General features: G+C 48.2%; 9 protein-coding genes; 5 read left to right on the forward strand and 4 right to left on the reverse strand.

Moving 5' to 3' along the window:
• Positions 1-483: 483 nt before the first annotated feature.
• FFUJ_13203 (uncharacterized protein) lies at positions 484-780 on the forward strand (the record flags this gene model as incomplete). XM_023575859.1 has 2 exons in its annotated part: positions 484-583; positions 644-780. 2 exons carry the CDS (start codon positions 484-486, stop codon positions 778-780), a joined length of 237 nt encoding a protein of 78 aa, XP_023429106.1.
• Positions 781-1,600: 820 nt separating this feature from the next.
• On the reverse strand, positions 1,601-1,911 carry FFUJ_13204 (probable Diphthamide biosynthesis protein 3; the record flags this gene model as incomplete). XM_023575860.1 has 2 exons in its annotated part: positions 1,601-1,663; positions 1,714-1,911. The coding sequence occupies 2 exons, from the start codon at positions 1,909-1,911 to the stop codon at positions 1,601-1,603; spliced, it is 261 nt and encodes an 86-aa protein (XP_023429107.1).
• Positions 1,912-2,536: 625 nt separating this feature from the next.
• FFUJ_13205 (related to adrenoleukodystrophy protein) lies at positions 2,537-4,819 on the forward strand (the record flags this gene model as incomplete). XM_023575862.1 has 4 exons in its annotated part: positions 2,537-3,049; positions 3,100-3,315; positions 3,365-4,038; positions 4,093-4,819. The coding sequence occupies 4 exons, from the start codon at positions 2,537-2,539 to the stop codon at positions 4,817-4,819; spliced, it is 2,130 nt and encodes a 709-aa protein (XP_023429108.1).
• Positions 4,820-5,777: 958 nt separating this feature from the next.
• Positions 5,778-7,403, reverse strand: FFUJ_13206 (related to RING finger protein Dorfin; the record flags this gene model as incomplete). XM_023575863.1 has 2 exons in its annotated part: positions 5,778-6,612; positions 6,661-7,403. 2 exons carry the CDS (start codon positions 7,401-7,403, stop codon positions 5,778-5,780), a joined length of 1,578 nt encoding a protein of 525 aa, XP_023429109.1.
• Positions 7,404-8,527: 1,124 nt separating this feature from the next.
• FFUJ_13207 (related to hsp70 protein) lies at positions 8,528-10,414 on the reverse strand (the record flags this gene model as incomplete). XM_023575864.1 has 4 exons in its annotated part: positions 8,528-8,565; positions 8,617-8,920; positions 8,978-10,091; positions 10,146-10,414. 4 exons carry the CDS (start codon positions 10,412-10,414, stop codon positions 8,528-8,530), a joined length of 1,725 nt encoding a protein of 574 aa, XP_023429110.1.
• A 1,876-nt stretch (positions 10,415-12,290) lies between these two features.
• On the forward strand, positions 12,291-13,264 carry FFUJ_13208 (uncharacterized protein; the record flags this gene model as incomplete). XM_023575865.1 has 3 exons in its annotated part: positions 12,291-12,754; positions 12,827-12,917; positions 12,980-13,264. 3 exons carry the CDS (start codon positions 12,291-12,293, stop codon positions 13,262-13,264), a joined length of 840 nt encoding a protein of 279 aa, XP_023429111.1.
• Positions 13,265-13,670: 406 nt separating this feature from the next.
• On the forward strand, positions 13,671-13,994 carry FFUJ_13209 (uncharacterized protein; the record flags this gene model as incomplete). Its single annotated transcript, XM_023575866.1, has 1 exon — positions 13,671-13,994. One exon carries the CDS (start codon positions 13,671-13,673, stop codon positions 13,992-13,994), a length of 324 nt encoding a protein of 107 aa, XP_023429112.1.
• Positions 13,995-14,960: 966 nt separating this feature from the next.
• FFUJ_13210 (related to dock180 protein) lies at positions 14,961-21,104 on the reverse strand (the record flags this gene model as incomplete). XM_023575867.1 has 2 exons in its annotated part: positions 14,961-15,535; positions 15,587-21,104. 2 exons carry the CDS (start codon positions 21,102-21,104, stop codon positions 14,961-14,963), a joined length of 6,093 nt encoding a protein of 2,030 aa, XP_023429113.1.
• Positions 21,105-24,421: 3,317 nt separating this feature from the next.
• Positions 24,422-25,176, forward strand: FFUJ_13211 (related to NPP1 domain protein; the record flags this gene model as incomplete). XM_023575868.1 has 2 exons in its annotated part: positions 24,422-24,645; positions 24,693-25,176. The coding sequence occupies 2 exons, from the start codon at positions 24,422-24,424 to the stop codon at positions 25,174-25,176; spliced, it is 708 nt and encodes a 235-aa protein (XP_023429114.1).
• Between the last annotated feature and the right edge of the window lie 254 nt (positions 25,177-25,430).

Genomic DNA, 25,430 nt, shown 5'->3' on the forward strand with positions numbered 1-25,430 from the left:
GACACTGTAGATTGCGTTGACTCTGTGCCTTGATTTCCAGACAGAGAAAACAAAAGTCAGTGTGGACCCTCCCAGCTCTGCAACTGACGCACCGGATCAACTTCCTCGTTGAGGCCCTGGCATCTGGTATTGGGTGATATTGAAATATCCTGGCGGTGGAGTCATGTATACATAGTACAACGGTGGAACTCGAAGACACCAAAAGAAGTGGGTGGCTTGGGATTGGGATGATGCAACCGCCCCCTGGGGCTGGTATCATGTATCATGTATGTACTGCACCGACTGACTCTCCTCTCAATCCTTGCGAGGCTCTCAGGTATATAGGAGTCGAAGCTCCTCTGCTCGTTCAGTCATTTCCTCATTCTCAGCATCCACTCAACAGCTACTACAACTACAATCGCTACATCAACACTCGTTTAAACCCGATCTAATTCTCTTCGAACTCTTCTGCCAACAACCAAACAACCTAAACCCACCATCAAAATGCACGCTTCCGCTGCCGTCCTCGCTTTCGTCGCTGTTGCGGCTGCTGCCCAGACCCCTGTGGCTCCTGTTGCTACTCCCGTCGCTACTCCCGGTGCCCGTTAGTTCCAACCCTTTCTCACGATCCTCTCACGACAGTTCAACTAACATTAGTCAACAGCCACCAACGGTACTAAGCCCGGCTCTGGCTCTGGCTCTGGTTCCGGCTCTGGCTCCGGCTCCACCCCCGCCAACGGCGCTGCTGCCCTCGGTCTCAGCGGTCTCGCTGGTGCTCTCGCTGTTGCCCTTGCCCTGTAAATTTTGACATTTGGAACTTGTACAGGGTTTGGTGGATATGAGGACATGCTGCATTCTGATGCATAGTCCTGGAGGAACCGTGCTGGTGCGCGTTTAACTTTCGATGGAGATAGATCGGGAACGTTTTGTCCTGACTAGAATAGATAGACCAATGGAGCGAAATCACCTCCAGCTATATTAATACTAATCGCATACCACCATCGTTGTCTGGCTTTTCTTTCTTTTTCGTTGACATATTTTTATTTTATTACCCAGAGCCCATTTGAGCCTCGTAGTCCTGCTTGTCTCTGAAAACTTGGTAGTAACACTGAACCAAAGGAGTAACGGCGGCAAATTTATTTCCGGCGTGACGTTTGTGTTGTGCTCTTATCTTAACTTGCTGGGGTCTCAATGACCTCTTCCCTGCTCATCGCCCTTGTAAATTGGCAGATTGTGGCGGAGACACAGACACCCGGTGTTGCAAAAAAAAACACGACAATCGGCTTGGTGACACATGGATGGATTTTCATGTAAGCGATTCTCATGGTTTTTGCAACCCCCTAGACAGAGTTCATTGAATGAGCCGGGCTTCCAGGTAACCTGGAGGCCACTCTTGCCCTACCAAGGGAGAAGTTTGCTGCGCGTATTGGTTTGGGGACGTTGCGAAAATGGAATTTTCAAGGATTCCGGAAGTTGTAGCCGATTTACCGGTGTCGAGTTGGATAGAAGCCACATCCTCCTCAGGGGGTGTCGTGCTCACGGTGGGAGGGCGATTGTCGTGCCGGGCCTATTCGCATGGGTAGTCGCAATTTGTATGATTCTATCGCCATTCTTGCTTCACTCAAGCGGCTATAGGAACCTGTCCGCCCGAGGTGCCTGAAGTGGGAGGTTTTGGTAGGTCATCCTAAAATTGTCAACAGAAAGCCACGAGCAAACCTTTGTCGCAAGACATACCAGATCAAAAATAACCCGGATCATGAGACTGCAACTAGGACATACGGCAATATCCTGCTCGTCCAGCAAATCCTCGAGTGTGATTTGAAACTTGTCGCCACAAGGACATGGGAACTGGTAAACCCCCATAGCCTCGTCAAAAGTCATATCCTCGATCTCGACCTCATCGTAGATGGAAATACCCTCGTCGTCGGACATTGCAGCTGCTAGTTGATGGCTAATATGGTCGTAAAGAGAAAGGTATTCTTCGGTGATGTTGTGTTTATCCAAAATATTCAGAAAAGGTGCCCCGCGATGCGATCAAAAATCAGTCATCCCCGCGTAAAGTGGCTCAGATTATGAAATGTGGCTGTGCTCATCCTGTGGCTGCTGATTCAAATGTCAATCACATGCCGAGCGCAACAGGAAAATGTGGGGAGGCTTGCACCTGCCCCAGATTCATCGACCGAGGAAGCTACTGTATGGGGAAACTGCCATCGATATCTTGGAGCTCACAAGACGTCCTTGGTCATGTAGCGCAAGAATCTTACTCCCTTCAACACTTCGAATTCTTTTTCTCTTTCTTTGGCTTTGATCCCAAGACCTTTATTTGAACCAGTGCTTGATTTTTACTTGGATACCATTCGACTTCTGATTTCCCCATGGGCTTAACTGCTTTGAATAGATCTGTGATGTGACGTCGATACGCCTCGGCTCAACCCCAATCTCGACTACGTTTCGACTTCAAGGGACTACAGAGTTATCGCTAGGGATCGCTCAACAATATTACGGAGTATACAATTATCAACTTAGTCTACAGAGTCTCTGGGTCTGCGCGCGCGTCATGGCATCGCAATCGAAGCTCGCCTTGCCGGGCGATCGCACCCTCCGGGGCATCATCTCGCAACTCACAACCCTCTACGTATCCAATCGCACACGTATCTCGCGCGCTGTATGGATAACGCTGTTCGCTGCCCTCGCTAATCGAATTCGCCTTGCCATCTCCGAGCAAAAGGCAGCCTCCGCCCGTGAATCTGCCCAGCGCGCAGCCCGTCGTGGTACCACATCCAGTGGAACCGAGGAAACACCCCGAAAGAAAGTCGAGTTGAATCGCGAGTTCTTTCGGTCATTGCTTCGGCTACTTAAAATTGTTGTTCCAGGATGGCGCAGCAAAGAGTCGAGGCTACTGATGAGCCACAGCTTCTTCTTGGTTCTCAGGACTTTAATTAGTCTACGCGTCGCCGAGATGGATGGTGCTATTGTGAAGGCTCTCGTGAAAGGAAACGGAAAGGAATTCCTGAAGCGCATAGTATGGTGGATGCTCATCGCGGTCCCTGCGACCTTCACCAACTCCATGGTAAGCCTAATTATTCCCCGATGTTCGTTGCTTGCTCACAACTGCTTTAGCTATCGTATCACCAAGCTGAGCTGTCGCTTAAATATCGATCGCGACTTACGCAGCATATACATGACAAGTACTTATCCAATCTGACTTTCTACGGTATCTCGGCTTTGGATGACAGAATAAAGAATCCAGATCAACTGATTGCGGTCGATGTATCAAAGTTCTCCAATAGTCTGGCCGAATTGTACAGCAATTTAGCCAAACCTCTACTCGATATGGTATGTTGAGTTGCTTGCACTTACCAGCAAAGTTGCTGACATCATTCAGACAATATATACCTGGTCTTTGTCGAATAGCGTCGGTGGTGAAGGTGTTGTCTTCATGTCACTCCTTGTCCAATTATCAGCCAACGTGATGAGAGCACTAACTCCGCCGTTTGGGAAATATGTTGCAGATGAAGCAAGGTTGGAGGGCGAATTCCGCTTCCAGCACTCACGCCTTATCGATTATAGCGAAGAAGTCGCTCTATACGGTGGTCACAACGCTGAAAAAGACACGTTAGACAAGGGTTACTTTACTCTCATCAAGCACGTCAACTACATCCTCCGTCGACGATTTTACCACGGATTTATGGAAGATTTTGTCATTAAATATTTCTGGGGCGCCCTTGGTCTGGTGCTCTGCAGTGTTCCCGTATTCGTCAAGATGCCTGGTCATATCGCGATGAATATGGGCGATCGAACAGAAGCCTTTGTCACCAACAGACGGATGCTTCTCTCTGCATCCGACGCATTTGGCCGTATTATGTTCTCATATAGAGAGGTTATGGAACTGGCAGGCTATACGTCTCGTGTTGCTACTCTACTGGATGTGATGGATGATGTCCAGGCTGGTCACTTCGAAAAGAAGCTCGTCTCCTCTTCGGGCGTTGAAGGCAACGAGGCTGTTCTCAAGGGGCGTGGAACTGTCCACGAGAGCAACGACATCACTTTTATTGATGTGTAAGTTGGAGATCACTGCCCTCTGTTACTACGCTAACCCATTCGCCCAAATAGACCCATTATCTCACCTAACGGTGACGTGCTCATCAAAGCTTTGTCTTTCACTCTCAAACACGGAGACCACTTGCTTGTTGTTGGGCCTAACGGCTGTGGAAAATCGTCTCTTTTCCGCATTCTCGGCGGTCTCTGGCCTGTTTATGGAGGCACAGTCTACAAGCCCCCTTTCCACGCCATATTCTACATCCCCCAACGGCCTTACCTTTCCCGCGGCTCCCTTCGCCAACAAATAATTTACCCGGATTCTCTTCGCCAGATGCGTGCTCGTGGTGTCACGGACGCAGACCTTTTCGAGTATCTCAAAATCCTTGGTCTTGAGCACCTACCCGAATTATACGAGGAAGGTTGGGACGCTGAGGCTGAGTGGCGCGATGTTCTTTCTGGTGGTCTCCAACAGCGTGTTGCCATGGCTCGGCTCTTCTACCACCGCCCTAAGTACGCTATCCTTGACGAGTGTACCAGCAGCGTTACCCTTGAGACAGAGAAGGCCATGTATGATACAGCAAAGGCCCTAGGCGTCACTCTCATGACTGTCAGTCACCGTCGAAGTTTGTGGAAGTATCACTCCCACATCCTTCAATTCGATGGCCAGGGCAACTATGTTTTCACCAAGCTTGATGCCGATCGACGCCTCAAACTTGAGGATGAGAAGGAAGAGCTGGAGGTTCGGTTGCGCCAGGTCCCCGAATTGGAGCGCCGCATCGCCGAGTTGACGGCTGCTTAGGCGGCACAACCTATATTATGGTTTGAGTGGAAATAATACCGAATACCCGTGGCTGAGTAGTTGAACAGATACAAGTGTATTTCCTTAAAGGTACTTAGACGTTGGCGTAAAATGTTTAGTTGATATGGTAGTATGCCACAGGCAATAATTGAAACAGCTTCTTCGCCAACCACTTGATGGTATCCTGCATATTTATAATATACTGAGATATACAACCCATGCCAAATCTCAGGATGGATAACCAAGCTGGCTTTGCGTTATACATAGTCGAGGAGAACAGAGCTTATGTACCCGTCCCTGGAGGTGTCATGGCTCCCAACCCATCCACCAAACCTCTCATGTCAACCATCCTTCCAAAGCCTATCCCAATATCTCACCCACTCCTCTGGTTGCGAGGGTGAAAAGGGCATGTATTCTTATGCAGGCTGTTATCGCCTCTCATGATAGCCTGATGGTCGACGCCGCATTCCCAGCAGAACTCATGCCCACATCTTGAACCTGTGATACAGAAGAATCAGCACTGCATGGGTATTTCGCTTATAGCTAGCTGGGGGGGGGAACTGCGGTCTACCGCATAAACTAAGTAAATTGGGCAGTGCCATGGATCTTGTTGCATTTCTCAATTACTTGATACAGACTCATTGGCACTACTCAATTTAAATCTGAACAAATCCAAAAAGGCACAAGTGTACACTGTTCCATTTCTTGCCGCAGAGCCAACAGAATTGGTATTTGCATTTTGCACCTGCTATAATTAGTGTCCATATAACGTGGCCGGCGTGGAGGTCCTGTGTGATCGCATAGTACCCATGATAGTGAAGCAGCATTATAGCAAGACTTGCATGTGCGGAAAGATAAAAAGAAAACAGCAAAGGCGGCAAGGAACTTACATGTCATATGTGCACTATAGTTCCTGTTAGTACTGTGTTTGCCTTTATAGAACACGAAGATTTGATGCTTACCAGCCGGATCTCTTCTCGATAGCCCATCCGCATCCTCCACATGGTTTTGTTGTAGTTCTCAATGTTGCGTTGCTCTTTGCCTCTTCTTCTCTCCTTCTGGCTGCAATTATGCGCCTTTCTTCTGCTGCATTCTGCTCTCGTTGCCTCTGATGCCTCTCTTGTTCTAGTTGTCGTTGCATTTCCTGGTTCCTCCGCCTCTCTTGTTCCAGCTCTCGCTGCCTCTCCTGATTCTCTCGTTTTTGTTCTTGTTGCCTCTTATGGTTCTCTTGCTCTAGCACTCGTTGCCTCTCCTGATTCCTCTGTCTCTCGCGTGCTCGGGCTCGTTGCCTCTCCTTTGTTTCTCGCTCTAGCTTTTGATGCCTCTCCTGGTTTCTCTGCCTTTCACGTGCTCGTTCTCGTTGCCTCTCTTGGTTCCTCAGTCTCTCTAGCTCTTGCTCTCGTTCCCGTTCTCGCTCCCGTTCTCGCTCTCTCGCTCTCCGATCTTGTGCCTCTTGGCGCCCAATTTCAGCATTTTCTTCGGCGTCCAACCTGCGAGCGACGTCCAAATCTGCCTCTTCTTGAGCTGCTTGAGCCTCCTCCCACCTTTCATTTTCCAGTTCCATATAGCTACGGAATTCTGGATCCTCTTGAAGCCGATCATACTCGTCGCAAGACAAGTCTTCATGCCAGTTGACTCCGTGGCGAAAACATGAGCGATGATTGCATTTAATGCAAACTACGATGGGTTGAGCAGACCCAGAGTCATGGATCTGTCCAGAGCCGCAGTCAGAGGTACACCAAAAGAAGTTCTCCTCGTCTGCCACAGCAGCTCGAAGCGCCTGTCTTTCGTATCTATATGATGTTAGTCGTATTCTATCGGTTTGAGTACTATATTCATACTTGGAAATTGTCTGTTCATCGGCAAGGCGTTGAATGTCGTTATGTTCTAGTCTTTCTTTGCACTCGTCGCAACTGATTTCGTTCCAGTATTCAGTCTTTATGGCCACTTGGATTGATCGCACCATGCAATCCAAACATATAGAAGGAGTGTGCGTGCATTTCGAGGTGACAAAATCTGGAAAAGAATCTGGAGCTTTCATGTCGCTACAGGCAAGACACTCTCGGCCGCCTATTGCGCTTACTGTCACAGCATCACTGTCCGGTGACTCGGGCAGATCAAGGTACGGGCTTGCAGAGGACGAAGACGAAGATGATGCGAGGGCGGCGGTCCTAGCTCTTGGTTGTCCATTGGATGAAGTATTGTTGTGTCTGATATCGGAAATCTTAGTACCTGTATTCTCAAGGTCGAAGTCTGCAAAGTTGAGGATAGACGCGGGGGTAGGATGATAGCCTTGTCGAGGCGACAAAGCAGAAGTAAACCCATGAGCGACAACTATATCGCGAAGATACTCTGCAGTAAAGTCAAATTCATCGAGAAAAGAAGGACGTTGATAGCGAAAATGGGCTTGTGTTGATGGTACAGGGGCTGTATCGTACGCTTGAGACTGAGCTGTGTTACTCGATGAAGAGTCTTGAGGTTTGTTCGTTCGATTTTGCACTGCAGTAGCACTACTGTCATCTTCAAAACCACCCGTAATGGCCGAGTTAATGCGCCCATAGAAGCTGCTATTTTGGGCGGACATGTCGTTGGTGCGCGCAACTTTGGACTGTTGGCGAGGCCGTTGAATAGGGGGGCGTTGCTCAGGGTTGCGTTTTTGAGAGGGAGAAGGGCGAGAATTTGAGTATCGATCAGGGGAAGGACGTGTCTTTTTTGCAGTCACTTTATTCCTGCTCTGAGTGACAGTGGCAGTGTCAGTGTCAGTGTCAGTGCCATTTCTGGTTCTCGGGGTAGATGTCTGATTAGTCGAAGTTGAAGTTGAAGTCGCTGCCTTGAACTTCTTCTTTTTTGGTACCACCTTGTGGCCTTTGTTTCTCCTGAAGCATAGCATTTTGCAAAGACATCAGAGCACTCAGAAAAGGAAACACAGAGTTTCACAAAGGAAGCAGGCACCCGATCTCCCGTCCAGGAATAAGTTGAGGTTTCACAGCCCTGCCCAGGTTAGGAGGCAATGTTGAGTGGGTGAGTATGATGTTTGACGATGGTTTGCAAAAAAGTTGATCGACACAAGTTCAAAGCAGTGGGGGACTTTATGTACTCTGCCAACGTTAAGTTCAAGGGAGATACCTTAAGGCTACCACCAAAGAAAGTAAGTAAGAAAGAAAGAAAGAAAGAAAGTAAAACTGGTGTCTTGGAAGTCAGTTCCGTAGCTGGAGGCCATCTTTACACCACGTTGGCCCGAGAAGCCTGCAGTGGGTTAAAGCAAAGGGTAACCTGTTAGGCTTCATCGGAGGGCAATTGAAGCCATTCACGACCACGAATTCGACACACCATCCTTAGACCCTCAGTCCCCAACCCATGTGCGTGCCGTATTAAGGTTATAACATGGATCCCATGTGGCCCCCCGCCTTCTCAAGCCATCTTAGGCCGATGCACCCACCCCCTGGGGCGGTATAGGTATGGTCGACTACCTTACCTAGGTAGGTAAGGTCCTGAGGTAGGTACAGTAGATCACAAGCGCAATGACGAGAAGTGTGCTACCGACTGGTAATCACTCTTCTTTTAATATGTGAACTAGATCAGCTTGGTACATTTTATCCAACAACCTGTGCCAGAGCCACCAAAGTTTGGTCCAAATATGGATATCATTACCTTGCTTACGGCTTGAGACTCGCAGATACAAGAATCACCGTGAGCATATAGATGGCTTTAAACATATTCACATGACACAGTACTAAAGCGCTGGCCTGTCAGAATAGTTAACATGAAGCATACAAAATTGCCTCAAAGAAACTTACTTTGGTAGATCAGAGTGTAACTAGTGGATGCGGAGGTATACACAGCCTCGATCTTACAGTTCAGCTCGTAGTACCATTGGCCATCGCATCCCTTTCTGCGACGAAGCTGATTCTCCGGAATATGATTGACGTCTGCTTCAACGATTGAGAGAATCTCGACATTGTCGTTGCGGGACAATGGAGCATCTCGAGACAAAGGGTCATTGTATATAGTCATCCTGACCGTTCGAATGCGTCCTCTACTAACAGGATTTGTCCATACAAATGCGGCGATATATGGCTCGTTCTCAGATACTGTAGAACCCTATTGTGATGTCAGTTTGGTTGGATTTGCTAAGTGAAATGGCGTCTGTCAACCTACTCTCGTAATGAACCACTCCATGACTCGGACTTTGTAGCAGCCGTCGAGACCGCACCAGTATCTTTCGCTCTTTAGATTTTTGTGAGACTTTTCATCCCAACGAACACTCCATTCAGTGCCATAGTGTTTTCGGGCCTTGCGGTTTTCCACTTTGACCACTGTAGAGTCTGGGGATGAAAGAGCAAGTCCTTTGAGCACTGCTCCCTGTACAATGGCCTGCCATGCGTTGGGGGGCTGCAATATCCGTACAGAGCTATCTATGGCAGCTCGAAGTCGCTCCTTGAGGTAATTTGAGGACCCAAATCCGCCTACCAGAAGAATGGCTTGAACAGGCACGTTGCCTGCTGTGATCTGATCCTTTACCAATCTAATGACCTCAAGCACCACAGGCTCAAATATTTTATGAACGTCTGATGCCTTCAAGGCGAAACGACCACGACTGATACCAAGGGACTTATTGTTTGCCAATCCTGCTACAGGGATGTTATAGGTCTCGTCAGGTTCAGCGTTGAAAGCGAACTGACGCTTGACCTTGTTCTCAAACACGTCCAAAGCCTCAGCCACGATCTCGTCATCGAAGCCCTCTTCTTTGCCGAGTTTACTCTGAAGAAATTTTGAGAAGCGCATGTTGAGAAATGTTGAGCCGCAAAGTGCACCTGAACCAGGAGCCGCTTCCTGAACCTCCAGGATAGGCTTCGTGCTCAGGATTGTGTACGAGATCAGGTCGACAGTACCACCGCCTGCGTCGACCACAACCATGGTGTCTCCGGGGTCAAGGGCGTCCAGGTCTAAGTCATGAAGGGCATAAATGGCAGCTGCTTCGGGTTCGGATACCAGATGGACATGGTGCTCGGGTGCGGAAATCATAGCTTGTTCGCATGCCTTCTTAGTCTTTTCCTTCGCTAAGTCGCTCCAAATAGCTGGTACGGTGATGAAAAATTGCAAAGGAGTGCTGTTGACAAGACCACTGCCGAGCTTCTCGCGTAAGGTGTACATGAGATGCTCAACAAGCTGGGCAATGAAGTCGGTAACAAGTTCATCGGTATTTCGGCCGCTTCGTACACCCTCGGCACTTGTATTGTGGCCAACAGCCTGTGTGGAAGGGTCTAAGTTCCTTTGAAGGTATGAGCCATCCAGCTGCTTATTTTATGAATGTTTTGACACTTACAGCTTGAACCACTCAACAACTTCATGTTGAGGTGCATTCACAGGGACAGAGAACCCCCATTCGATATTGTCTCTGCTGTATCGCATTCTTGTGGGGACTTTATCGCTAGATTGTCCTTCCTTGTTGGCACTCGATACAGGCCATTGCGTAATGCAAGTTCGTCGTGATGGGTTGCGACTCTCAGCCCAAGCCAATCCAGAGTATGTGGTCCCAAAATCAATGCCGACGATAATCTTTCGATCGGTTGTTTTGGGCTGATCCACTTCCATGGAAAAGGGTTTTGTGGTAATCGGGTATGAAACGAAAATAAATATGATATCAGTTTTACGGCTCGGGGTAACGATGGGCTAGCTGAGCCACAAGTGTGAGATGAATACCTAGGTAGGGAAAAGAGGAGGAGGGTGGTCTTTGTGCAAGAAATACAAATGTGTGTAAATATCTCCAGCGGAAGAGAGAGAATTTAATAAAGGTAGAGAGGAGCGCTGTTCCTTAAGGTAAGGTAGGTAGGCAGAAGGTGGTAGTGATACCGGCAGGCACCTCATAGATGGACCTGCTGCGCGGTTACACACAATTCCACTTCAGTAGGTCCTACGAGGAAGGTGATTTTGCTGTCTACTACCTATGGTACTTCCAAAAATGTATCCTTTCTTCTTGCCTGAACACGCACCCTCGCGGTACTCGCTCATCTACTACCTACCTACCTAGGTATATAAGTCTTTTTTGTTGCTGCTGGCTTTCGATTTCATGTTTAGCAGTGTCCTTAAGGGTCTTACACTCCGGAATTTCAGCCATCACGACCTGAAGTTTGAATTAATTCCAATGGCAGGACGTTGGGTCACAGTGTTTGCCTTCGTTTGCAGAATACGGTACTCGGCTTGAGTAATGAGAAGCGTTAAGCGAGTGGGCTGTTAAATCTCGCAAGGTCTCTCTTGTTCCATCATGGTAATAAACGACTGGTCACAAATTCAGCTTCGGTACTCTACCAGAAGTATACTATCCTTAGAAAGCTGGCAGTAGGTATGCTGACCTGGGCGGTCAGAGGCAGACGTGCATGGACGTTAACACAGAGCAGCCACTAAAGCATTAGTTCCATCAGATACAGATGCGGCTGAGCGTGTATCTGTTTGGTGTGCCACACTCGGCAGGGGTGTAACAGGGGTTTCGCTGATCACTCTGTGGGGGTTGGTTTAAAGGGTTGTACTTCACTCCACTTCTAATAAGAGAGACTCAGACCATGCCCGTTTGGCGATACGATGCAGAGTTTCATGCGACTTGAAGAAGCATCGAATCTATTTCATTAGTCTCACTACTCTTTATCGTATCTAATATGACGGTTTAGCCGACTGACATCTGCCAGCGGCGAGCATCCTGCCCCGCTTTGGATCCATAAAGTGCTTGAAGATATCACCAAATAGAGAATGTCGTTTTCATGAAACTCCAGGGAACTGTACCAAGGTTTCTTATATAGAAACAAGGGAGATCAAAACATGATGTGAAGCAATTGAGCAATCGAGCAATCGAATAATGCCAGTCAGATTAAATGCGAACATCCTGATCAATTGTAGCTGAACGAACGCTGTTTGTGGCTGCTAACGTCAATTACAGAGGTTCGGCTTCTGTTGTATCTAGGTACTGGAGTCTGCAGGCACCCGAAAACTAAAGCGCCTCGCCTTCTCACTCTTTCTTTTACACTGCCCTCGAGGAGCAAGAAATCATCGGCATTGATAGAAAGATCAAAATTAAACTTGGCAAAACAGTATCCTGAACCTAGGCTAAAGTTATATCAAGTAACCTAAATCTTTTCGAGATTTAGGACAAAGGTCCTGGGTTTTCTTTCCTCCCCTAAACTGCATTTCCGCACGTTTGCTTGCTGCAACTATGTAGTACACATCCAGCCGATGCCGCTCAATTAGGGGGTTTTCATGACTTTATTCTAGTTACTTCTTCATTTACGTACATTACAATTATTCTGATCAGAAACACAACTCAACACAACATCTCATTTTTATCATTCTACTCAGGCCTGACTTTGCGCTTGACTCCCCCCCTATAAACGAATTCGTAAAAACGATCAGGCTTAAAGCAATCGCCGAGGAAGGGATTGATTGCGTGCCTAAGGTCAACCCAGGCTCTGAAATTTCCACAATGCAAAACCACTGCCAGAGAGAAGGGCACCGCATACCACTTTCACCAGAGAAGGAACTTCTAAACATGTCATCTGGGGTCATGCCCAGCAGCTGGGACGCTAGAAGCCTTAACACAACCAAGACTCATGAGCACGACGAGCGAGATATTGAAGTTCGAAATAGCCCGTCTCAACATACTCTAGAAGAAATCCATCACTCTAGAGAAATCTTCAATATCCTTAGTAGTTCCGGCGAGGCTGAGCCGCAGTTGCTGCGAACAACTGAACCATGCTCCACGACTGAAAAGGCTGGCTCACTTGGTTCACACTATGATTCGAAAACAGTCAGTTTCATTCATCACTCTAACACCGCTCCAGAGGAAACCCCCCAACTTCGCCTTGTCGAAGGTCTCCTACAAAGGCTATCCGTACCCACTGAGAACAATCAGATTGCCGAGAAGAGGCAAACAGGCTTACGAAGAAAGTCATGAGCATGGAGCATAGATTGAACTCCCACATCGCCCTGGCAAGCAAGACCAAAGAGCTGACCGAGTAGAACCGTGTACTCAGAGACCCTCAACGATGCGCAGTCCCACATATTCAGTCTCCAGACCTACCGCAAGGATCTGACACCGGAGGTTGCGCAGGTACGAGATCCGTTTTCAAGTAACTACACGCCTTTTTTTGCAAATGCTGATCTGAAGTTGAGGATTATGATGCTCTTATTGAACAAATTCAGGACTGGGTACAGAAGCTCATGAAAGCCTGGTTGGAGGACTGTGATGATGATGCTCATGCTTTCTTGACCCATGCGAAGAGGCACATACTCGATGCTGATAGACTTGCGAGATTTCTCAAAAAATACCCGGATCTGATTGATGGTCTGAATTTCCCAGAGACTGACGAGGATATCGTCACATCTGTGATTATGAGACATCTTCATGTTAGGGTCTTCCAGTCTTTTCTCTACGATGCCATACCACACAGCATATAGACTATCAATTTTATCGAAAACCACATGCGAGCCTCAGCTGAACCCAATAGGGTTATGTCAAAGCAGCCATGGAGACCTGCGTGCACACAACCCGAGACCGCTAACACGAGCCTTGTGCAGACCATTTCACAGTGAGAATATGGACTGCTGAAGCAAACAACCTCTTCTCATTTATCCCCAGTTTTTCCCAGTTCGCCAAAGAAAAGCTAAGGAGATAGTTGTACAACTTTCCGACATGCTGAGGATTTTCTCCCGGGAGGATAATCTTCACAATTGCTACCAGGACCTCATCGGCGTTGTTGTGTATCCCGCCATTAGATTATATAAAAACTTGCAAATCTCAACCCACCACTTCTATTTGGACATAAATTCCTTTCCCGCCAGTGTTGGTGGAGAACTCCATCCAATGCTTAGGTTCGCTGATTCACTCATGTGGTTTGACTGCAAGAACGTACTGCAGAATAGGAAGGGATTCAACCTGCGGGAACTTGACCTTCCACCTTACGAAGGAGACTTGTATCACAACCTGCACAGTGTGTGCATCGTAGTACCAGCTTTGTATATGAGACAGGTCGGACAAGGAGATACCCTCAAGAGTGCTAGCGTTATTCGAAAGCAGCAGATCTCGGAGGCTTGGGGTTCGGAGGAACAGCGACGAGTTTACCAAGACAATGGGCGTCGAACACTTATTTCGCATTTGTTTGCGCTGAAGTCCTCCGAAGAAGGTTAACTATCTCTCTCCGAATGAGAGGTTATGCTTGATGGTTTAGGGATGACAGAGCACCATACGACTAACATACGACTGTTTACTTCATGGCAAGGGGCGAGATATATCCTGGGAAACCGAGGAAGGTGACAGCTACAGGCCAGGAAACCTAATGTCGTCTATTTGAAGACAAACTGTGCTCCATAACAGGATTGGTGTGAGCAACTGATATGTGTCCTGACTTAGTCAGTATTTAACAAAGAAATATCAACTGTATTGATTGATGTGCCTCGAACGAGTCATTGTCATAAAGACATCATTCTACCAAGATAAATTTTCTATACATAAACCTAAGCCAGGGGGCCCAGGCTTTTCACACAAGACGCAGTAGAATGAATTATCAAGTCTTGATGCCTCACAGGCTCTAGACGTAAATTGTACGTGTGCTGCAAGCACGCAAACACACACAGTTCCCTATGGCCTGCCATAACTAGGCATAAATAACATCCTAGGTATCCATAACACCAAGCTTACATGACGGAAATAGCCTGCGAAAAGTAAAGAAACAAATGAATGCGAAGAGGTCTTTTTGTGGCGATGCAGGCAACATCAGTGAGGGAAACAAGCCAGAAGATAACAAAATATAAAAAGAAAAGAGCTCCTCTCTGCTTGTAGTCAGGAGAGCAGTGAGGTATCAACACATTGTATATCCATCCTTTCTCCCAGGTTCACAAGTCGTCTCCGTTCCCAAGGTGATCCAACCTTGGGTGCTCTACTTGTGAATATACATCTTCTTTCCCTCTAACTCCCTTTTCGGGTAGGACAACATTCATAAAAGAATCAGAAATACAAAGGAAGGGTATAAAGGGAACCTCTATAGGTCAGTCCGTTCATGCTTCTATCGGTGTTCGGAGAGTCTTGTCCTCAGTGCCGGGACGCCTTATCGTCGAACCCTACGTTGTAGCGGCCAAAATAAGCCCGGAAGTAGTCCTACTCCTCGTCCAGACTTCCCATCATGCCATTGCCTTTGCTGCCCTTACGGCCAAGCTTGAGCATGCTAAATCTCTTGCGGACACTGCCCTTCTTGCTAGGGATCTTGTTCTCGACAGCCCTTTCGTTGCCTCCGCCGAATTGCTGGTCGAAACTCCCTCGGCTGCTAAACCCTCCCGGAGACTCAGGATGCTTCTCGTCGTGAGATTGAGCGCGGAAAAAGCTATGCCGACGGTTTTGTTCTTTGCTTTGACTTCGGCTCAAAGAGCGGCTCAGGTTGCTCGCTGTTTCAATATCAACAGCAGGTTCCTCAGGCTCAGTTGGCAACTCGGGTTCTTTCTTCTTGCTTCCACCAAGGAAACTGAGTCGTGTGCCTCGTTTGGAGACGGGCCTAATGACTGACGCTTCTTCTGTGGTAACGCCGTTCACCGAAACCCCAATATTGTTATGTTTGGGGCTGGCTTCAGAAGAACGAGACAATCGTCTCCAAGTAGGAGAAGGTGTCGTAACCGTTTCGCGTTGGGGCTGAGGAGGCATGAAGTGTGCGATTTCCGACGCAAATGTACTCTCAAAGACTATAATAAATTAGTTGTATGAACCAACCTGTGGTTAAAAGGCTAACTTACACCTATGAAGCTCCTCATGTCTACTGTTGAGAATTTCATTGGGACTTCGGGCGAACATGGCAAGGCACCTCTTAATCATGATAGCATGGTCCACAAGTGCCATCTTGATAGCGCTGTCTTGGGGTGTCAGTTCCGCCTCTGATGCTTCCTGGTCCTCATCATCTTCAGTGTCATCGTTGACTTCCTTGGGTTCTGGCAGCAGTTGGCGGTAACAGGCTACACTACTCTCAGAAGTTGGGTTGACAGAAACGCTGACTGCGTCGAGAAGAAGCTGAGCATGATCCCCGTTACCATCAGCAACTCGATGCTCAAGGGCAGTCATTTCTTGGGTTTTGCGGACAATCCGCTCCAAGGCTGTCTCGTGGGCATTGAGTCTGACTTCCTCCATGTCAACAACTTCGCTACGACGAAGTATTGTAGGGAAAGCATCAGCAGTTGTGAAAACCAGTTTCTCAGCAGAGTGCTCCTTGACAGGGCCATTTGTATTGCGTCGTGTGGAGATAGAAAAGGTCTGAGGATGAGATGATAAAAGAAAATCCCGAATTACTTGTGGCACCCGAGCGCGCTGGAAAACCTGGTGGCTGAGGTCGCGATGAGGAGTGACAGCTGAGATAACCAGGAACTGGCCTTCAACATCTTCAACATCACCCCCAGTGACAATTTGAGCAGCTGGATACTGCTCTTGCATGCGGTCTGTAAAAGCGGAAGCGCGTTCGCTTGGAGATCCCTCGTATATATACTCCTTGTCTCTAAGGTTAGCATGGAATCCAAGCCCCTTATAGACAACCTTGAAGTATTTAGGGACGAGTTTGTCACTTTTGGAGATGGTCTCATATATCGTTGCGATTGCTCGTTCAGTCCTGGCCAGCTTGGAGAAATCGAAGATGTTGGTCTCGTACTGTGCTTGTAGTTCTTTATATGCTGCCAAAGCATGGCTCCATGACTCTCCCTCTTCAAAGTATTTGATCATGTCGAAGTAGAGTCTCTCTTTTCGCTCAAACTGAGACTGTGCCGGAAATTCCGGGTCGGGCAGAGCCGGCGTCTGGCTAGCGGGATCCCACTCATACAGATCAGCATGCAGCCGTAGGGCCAAACCAGCTTCTGTGTGGTTCCGCGATTCGGCTTGCAGGTCTGCAAGCTGGTGCACATAGCGAACAAAGATCTCCTCCTTTTGCATATCGCGAAGGAATTCCATGAGCCGCAAACGATTAATGAGATGTGTTGCTTCGCCAGGATCCTCACTACTGTGGACTGCAACCAGGAGGTCGAGAAATTCATCTATAGTTCCAACGAACTCGCGTAGAGCTGTATAGAGCGGTTCGTCGGGAATTTCTGCCAGGGGCTCAAAACGTTCAAGTAGCTCGGATATGAACAGTTTCTGGAGGATGCTCTCAGTCAAAGGCTTCTCCTTGAAGAACAGATCCAATCGATCGATTGTCTCTGTCTGAATGATGGATAGATCCTCGCTCAGTGTCCATTCGCTGACAATCATAGTCTGTAGCACTTCGACAGCCATTCTTCGAAGACCTTCATGCACGCTGAGGCACAACTCGACGATAGGACCAACAAGTGCCGGGACATATTGAACTTGATACCCTCCCATCTTTGAGAGATTGTATCGGCTTCGTTCATCGGGGGTAGTCTCCCAACCGATCGCCTCCCAAGTGCGACGAAGGAGCTCAGCACCATGTTCTCGAACATCTCCCGCAATCTTCCACACTGCTCTTCGCTTCTGCTCCGGGAACGTCTCTAACGCGAGAGACGTACTGCCCACGAGTTTAAGGAGTGTGGTAAAGAAGAGCTTCCATAGCTCAGTATTAAAGCTCTCTGCTTCCTCTGGGTCGGGAAGGAAAGCTTCTAGCATTGTACCAGCGAGATACTCTAGGGTTCGCATAGTCGATTTGTGATGATGAATGTGGACACTCAACCAGCCCAGGGGATATGCTTCTCCCTTCAGTATGCTCATGTGTACCCTAAGAAGATTCTCTAAAAGAGTAGTCAAGTCGTCCTCAGCAAGCTCCAGTTGCATGCCTGAGGGTGAATTAGATATTGCGGACAAAATAGCAGAAAGCTCGACCAATGCTTCATCGAACTGAAGGTCTTCATTAACAGGTTTAGTAGGGAAAGGGTAGGACGATGGGAAAAGAAGAGAAAGGCGGTCTTTCGGCTTGCGGGGAGCAGCAAGAACCGCCAGGTAAGAATCGATTATTTTTGGAATGTGGTCCGGAATTTCTGAGCCGAGATAGTCGATCTGGCTCGCCAATATGGAACAGCATAGACGGATCTGGTCTCTCCATTGGTCGGTCACCTCTTCAGAATGACCCCAGTGAGGAGTGATCCATCGAACGGTGTTGGTGCTGAGGGCTAATTTTTGGTCAGGGTGAGCAAATAAGTCCAGTTTGCCATAATTGATAATCAGGACAAGCTTATACAGAACAAGTTTGCCCTTGACATCCGTGCACGAGTCCATAAAGTCAATGGCAATATGCAATATTTCCTCTGTGGTCAGCAACCCAGCAAGTTCTGGTAGCCATGTGTGGAAATGCTGGACGGCGAGCGTCTGTGTTCCAACAAGTGCAGGGGTAGAGTTGCGCATCATCGCGTCAAGAGCCTTAAAGATGGCGCGGAGCTCGCGTGTAAAACCGGTGGTGTTGGATGTGATACCAATGCCAGCTTCTTTCTCCTTCTGCTGGGTTCGAGCATGTGTGATAAATTTAAGGATGTGCCTGACAACCTTGAAAGTAGCACGCAGCTTTCGGGCGGTCTCGGGCTCTGTTGGACTTTGAAGGAGTCTCGTAAAAGATCGCATGAGACAGGGAGTCGCAAAGGGGTAGTTGAACTGGTTCTCAGCATACTGATCAACCAATGGGCCTAGGTTGAATCTTCGGTCATGTACAATGCCTAATACTCTGACCAAGGCAGTGAAGACAAGATCCTCAAATTCATGACTTCCGGAGTACTCCACGAGGATTCCGAATAGACCATCAAGCACATCGTTGAGCAGCTTGACCACTTCGATTTCAGGCACAAAAATGAGCTGCCTAAGCACACCTGGAACCTCCTCTCGCTGAAGATCTCGCCACTTCAAAAGCCCTAAGATCACTCTGTCCTGTGAGAACCTTGTGCTGCAGAGATAGGTATCGATACGGAGCACAGCGAGGGGGCCAGTAACTTCCGCAGGATGGTCATCTTTGCCTTGCGGGGTCCACGATAGCGACAGATACCCGCCCTTTCCAGTTGGCCCAGGTTGTGCGGTAGAGGTATGCTCATCTATCTTATAAAGCAGCAGACCGTGTAAACCATCCCTTATGAATGCCCCCTGGTCCCATAATGGCATGTGGCCAATGGCAAATGGGGGGTTGGGCATATCAGAAACAAACATGACAACATGAGCTTGTGGGACTTCGTTAGGGGCCAGAGCAAGACGCAGTGTCTGATTCCAGGGCTCTCCTCTTTCCGTAGCTATCGATTTGAATGTGCTCAAGGCTTCTGTATTGGAGGAGGCAACAATGCAGTTCTCAATCCGCTCTCCGGAGGTCTTTCTAACCTCGAGTGTTATCTGGAGGTTGTTTCCATGAACACTAGAGGGCATGGCCGTTGGGCTACCACCAAATCGAGACAGAAGGTTCTGTTTTCCCAGGGCAGCGTCAGTTAAGGTGAAGTAGATGTCAGAGCGAGGTCTGGTGGGTGCTCCGGAGAATCCCATCTTGCTTGTCTTCGTCACGCCTGAGAGCATCGTTGGAGTGGATTTTATGAGGATGTCAGCGTCGGAGTGATTAAAACTCTTGAGCTGAAGCTGCAATCGCTCACCCCTTCGGGACTTTTCGTAGTGTCCAGAAGGGCTGTCCAATAATTCCTTGACCAGCGGATCCCAATCATCACCGGCGTCCTTTTCACCTGCATGCCTCGAAGATGTCGACCAGATATTAATAAGATGTTCGACCTCGTCATCTTGCTTCATGATTGGATTTAATCGGAGAACGCCAAGACCGATTGTGCGATCTGCAATCTGCACTCCATCTGGGGGGCTGCCGGTTTTTGAGCCTGCTGTACTTGGAGGTCCAGTGCCTTCTCGACTTTCGGCGCCGCTTGTTGAAAGCCGTTCATCATTTTGCTCGGCAACGGCGTCCATCCGCGTCACAGGTGACCCTCTTGAAATGCCAGATCTTGAGCTCTTACCACCCCACATGAGACTCCGCCTCGTTGACTTCATTCCGCCTGAAGATGTCGGTTTCATGTGGTCCCTCGAGTATGGAGCCGTTGGGCCGGTACCTGAGCGCGAGAGAGGCTGAGAGGGTATAATCTGCTGAGATGCTAGCACTTTGACAACCAGGAAGAGTTCTGTTTCTGCTGAAGGAACATCGCCCACGTCTTGTGGGGATAAATCTGTGAAAAGAGTCTTCGTCTGTGCATGCTTGGCCAGGTTGACGATTGTACCCCCAGCAGGGATTTTTACTGTAAACCCTTCTGAAAGAGTAGTGGGCTGACCATATTGAGGTTTGCTGACGAGGTAAAAAACCAGTGAGGTCTCTTCAATCGAGGCACCGGCGAAGCCCTTAATATCGACCATGAGATGGTGTAGAGCAGTCAATTCGACAAGGGGCTGTGGGGGTTCATCCAATAGACTCATCACAGACTGCAACTTGGTGACTTTGACAATACAATCGTCGGCTGTCAAGACCCTTCCCCGAGCTTCAGGATCTCGCACAATAACTTCACCTCCACATAATTTATTCACCCTGACCAAGTCCCAGACAGTCCTTTCACGTAAACGATCGTATTCGTGTGCAGTAAGAACGTTATACAGAAACTGTTGCCGATGTAAGTTGAGGCCTGTAATAAGTTGAGAAAGCTGATCCAGTCGGCTATATTGTCGGGAGAGCAGGAGTTCATGGAGATTAGTGGAATGCCATTCTCGAAGACATGAGGCGATCTCGTCTATTAAGGGTTCTGATAGCGAAGTTGGTGTCTCGTCTCCAATCTTGAGCATTGGTACGGGTGCAGCAGGGCGTGGAGCGTTGGGATCTCTATCCACGGGTATTGATAGACTTCCCAAAGTGCCATTGTGAAGCTCCCTGAAGGGTGTTCTGCCTTTGCTCGAGATCGTTGACCTATTTCCATCTTTTCGGCTCTTGCGCGTTGAAACGTTCGTTACACCACTTTTGGCACTATCGCTCGCACGAGGCATATCACCATCCAAAGCTGGGCCATCACTTGCTGCATCGTCGTTTTCGTCGCCCTCTTCGGGCTCTCCTAGCATCTCGCGAACCTCAACACAGCTTCGTGGGAAAATTCCGCTGAACACGCGCGCCTCGAGTGTCTGGCCCTTGACAGAAGTCAGACCAGCCAGAAGACTGGGAGGCGCTACGAGGTAGCCGCGCAGCCAGTTACCGTCTGGTGTCTCTTCGATAATGTAGAGCTCATCACCAATCTCGAGCGGAAGGTCGGCGGGACTCGAAGCTGGGAAAGGGTAGATCGCGACGGCGAACGCGATGCGGGGAAGAGGCTGCCAGGGCATTGAATATCGTAGGGGACTGGTGCAGCTTTATCGAAGAGTTTACAGCCGCCAGAGCTGGCGTAGTTGGAGGTTTCGCAGCTGGGGGTCGGCAACGGCGAGAGGTGGGTGGGTATAAGCTGTAACGGTTCGAGAGAAGGTCAGGTCAGGAGTTTATGAGTACGGCGGTTGGTCTTTGTTGCACTACTGAACTCATCAAGAATTCATATATCGGAGCGCAGTGCCAGGAGCTGTCGTTAAACGTGTGCCCCGTCGACCAATCGCGGGCTCATGGATCTTGGAATTTGTCCCTGCAGCGCAGTTCCGAGAAGGACAGGATATGATATGGCGTTGAACAAGCGTAGGCACAGGCACAAGGTAGCGAATATGTGTTCGAATGCGCCGAGTTTGATCCAAAGCGAGCGTTGTTGCCGAGTGAGCTGTTCAGTTTGGTTGGCAGGTTGCTCAAATCAAATTCAAACCCCCTGAGCAAACGCGAAATAGCTTGCGGCGGGTTTTGGCAAGGGTTCTAGATCGAGGGGTGGCCTCAGCCTTTTTGCGGGATGAATATGGATGGATGTTGGTTCGAGCGTAGGCTGCAAATGGAATAGACAAGACAGGGTCGCCAAGAAGGGCAAAAGGAACGTCAAAGAATTGCCAGAAGAGAATAGGACAATAAGGGAGAGTTGCTATTGTTGGGTTGAAAGGGTAAAGTGCTACTGGTATGGCGCAAGTGATGAAACCAACATTGAGATGGATCGTTATGTGCTAAAAGAGTCAAGAAAGTTGGGCTAGTATGATACCGTTCCAGGTCTCGGGAGGGGACAAAATGCGCCGGCTCTAGTCAAAGTCTGTAACAGTACCAACATATCTCTTACTGTATATATGGAACTCAATGTACTTGTCTGACAGATGTGAAGAATAATTGCTTTTTGAGCTCTGGGATCATGCCCAATCTCAATTCCATCCCGCCTCCACTAGCGTCTGCGGTATGTGCTGCAAGTTAATGAGGTTGTGGATCGACACCCATGAGTTTGGGGATTAGACGTAACTCGAGATTCTAGACGCGAAGGAAAGAAACGGGGCGGAATTAGCCATTAACATTAACATACCGCTCCCCTGGAGACCTGCAGCCCTCTTTGCCCATTTCGCTCACACTGCATGGGCCGTCTTACACACCACCAAGGTAACATTAATGAGACGACATCCCCAGTAACCTGAAAGCTTCTGCGAGTCCGTGCAGATTCTAATACGATAAATGCTCAGATCAGACGAAATGCGAAATGTGTCCGGTCATCGAGTTGGCTCGTGCCAGTATAACCCACTCTCATCGACGGCCCGCGTCCAAATCGTCTACCTTAGTACCTTATGTATCTATCTCCATCTATATGCAGGGTTCGCATCAACATTCCCAACTCTAGCTCTTGGTCTATCATCTGTATGAATCATCGTGCAGATTTGATGCCCTTGCTTTAGTCGGGTTCCACTGCCTGCCCAGACAGCCAGAATGCGCATCGTGTGATATTCATATTCAAGCCACCGACTTTGATCAAAGGAATGTCTTGTCTTACATGATAGCCTCAAAGTGTCAACCAACCGCCAGCAACCAACTGACCGGACATAAAACGGAATCATATTTCCGGTAGTATAGAGACATCGATGCTTCACCCTCTTCGAGGGAAACCCGATGACCCAAATTGAACAACTACCCTGCCATGCTGGAATTTAAGCCTCCAATTCTGAGACAACCCACGGAACTCAGATCCGTGGTGAGAATGCTTATAACATCCTTGCATCAACCCTGCATTAGTTAGGCCCAGAACTCTGATATATACCACGGTCAACCTCATCCTGCATGTGTGGCTTATGGTTTACAAAGAGGCGTGACTTTGGGATCGTGGATTCAGTGCCACAAGAAACATCTGAAACATTTATAGCTGCATACCCTAAAAATTTAGTCAAATCGGTACGAGCTATAAATGTTTACTCAGTAGCTGCTCGTCTTCATATTTTAATTCAAATACGGTGAATCGAGGATAGTGTCTATTCAAATTATAACGGTCTTTGCCATATGGGATACCAACGTGTTCGCAATAACTTAATCACGTCAATAAACACAATTTCAACAGAGCTTGAAACTCCAGCGAAGCAAGCTTCTGACTCCATTTAGAGAGTCCTATACCGAAATTGAAGCTTCATTGCATGTGTGATATGCAGAAGGAAATACTCAAGTTTGATATACTTAGTTACCCTAGACCAGTCTAAACAAAACCCTTTAACACTACATGATGCTGGATCATGTAATACAGAGCTCTACACACTTGTATGGTGGCGGCATATATATGTGACCGTAGCTATTAGGGGATGGGGGCCGAGTACTGCTTTTGCTTTTCTTTGTCAGTTGCTTTATGACTGCCGACCCAATTTCATAATCCAAGCTTGATGGAAGTATTGACCTTACGTGCGAGTACCTGTGCAGCCTTATGTTGATTCAAAGTCTTTGAGTTTATTCGGACTAAAAGAAATATAAATTATGCTATTGGACATGTAATAGCGAATTTGAATCCCAATACAAAAAGTTTGCATATTGGAAATGTCGGGGTGTTTAAGTGCAGTGGTCGGGTAGTTCCTCTGTTATCGGCAGTCGACAATTGAATAACATAAAGACCCATGTCCTTAAGAGGAGAACCGCCGGGGGCAAACACCCACCTGACAACCACGTCAAGTTGATCTATCCCCAATCAGATGCTTTACTACACCACGGGCTTCTGATCGCCGTCACCAACCACCTTAGAGATACACCATAACAACACTCCTTGAGACCTCTACTCCGTAACTTCGTATTTTATGTCAGGGCAATCGTTCCAACTTGCAGAAGAGGATAGTAACTCAATTATCTTCTGAACGATTCTTGAGTCTTACTCTAGCACCTAACTGAACCAACTCACAACTAACACCATAGCCCATTTACCTCATAATCAGAGCAAACCCCCACACTGCTTCTCCCCAAGACTATGCCTTCGGCCATAATTCCCAATAAGGCAGCCCAAAGTACAACGTCCACGCTACGGCCGGGGATTTCTATATGATCCGCCAATTCAATGTTCTCATACAGCCTCGTGCCATTATAGGCCCTGCGGTTTAACGTAGTATCTCAGGCGGAGGTCCAAGAACGGCCAACTTATAAGCTGGCAGTTTCCCAGCTGAAAGATTGACCTCCGAGTCTCTGATCAACAGGCCAGAGCTACCGCTACGCACTTGATATATTGTCCACCTCCAAGTATGCCTACCCCTCTATGTCTGCCGCTGAATACTGACTTCCGATAGCAACCCCAAGCAAGATGGTGCTCATTACTCAACTTCTGTCGGGCTTTGCCCTTGCTTCAGGTATCCTTGCATCACCTATCGAGCGCCGTGCTGTTATTAATCACGATGCTGTCGTTGGGTTTCCGCAAACTGTTCCATCCAATACAGCTGGCTCACTCTATCTGAAGTACAAGCCTTACCTCAAGGTCTTCAACGGATGTGTGCCCTTTCCCGCGGTTGATAGTAAGGGAAACACTGGGTATGTTAAGTTAAGACGTCCTCGAACTGAGCTGACCTGGTTGTTAGTGGAGGCCTAGCCACAAGTGGCTCATCTAATGGAGGTTGCAGTAGCAGTACGGGCCAGGTCTACGTACGAGGCGGGACTTACAATGGTCGCTACGGTATTATGTACTCTTGGTACATGCCAAAGGATTCACCCTCTCCCGGACTAGGACATCGCCACGACTGGGAAAACGCGGTGATATGGTTGTCTGGTGAAAGCACAAGTGCCACAGTTGTTGGCATGGCAGTTTCTCAACACGGAGGATATGACAAGAGAACGTCTGGTACATTCTCCGGAAACAGTCCTTTAGTGGGATATACTGCCATCTGGCCTACTAACCACCAAATGATCTTTACCAACGACCAAGGTGGCCAGCAGCCGCTGATTGCCTGGGAGAGTTTGACCGCTGCGGCTCGTACAGCTTTGACAAACACTGACTTCGGCAGTGCCAACGTCCCATTCAAGGATGGAAGCTTCGAGTCAAATCTAGACAAGGCAGCTGTCTAACACCCCCATAGATTCTTATGTGTGCAAGAGACGTGCTGAAAGGGATTGACAACGGTTCAGGCCTCTAACCTGCAAGATTCCTAATATACATGTGTTAATCGACAGCCTAAGTCGGTATTCGCATAAGGGATATCCTCTCAAAGGAGTACATATTCCCAATAACCACATCTGGGTGATTCGGGTTTCTAGATCTTGCATCATCGGTGATCCTGTTATTATGTATTAATATGATGGTTGTTTACCACTTTCTACGC

The sequence above is a fragment of the Fusarium fujikuroi genome, chromosome FFUJ_chr04 (assembly GCF_900079805.1).
Source record: "Fusarium fujikuroi IMI 58289 draft genome, chromosome FFUJ_chr04".
NCBI lineage: Eukaryota > Fungi > Ascomycota > Sordariomycetes > Hypocreales > Nectriaceae > Fusarium > Fusarium fujikuroi.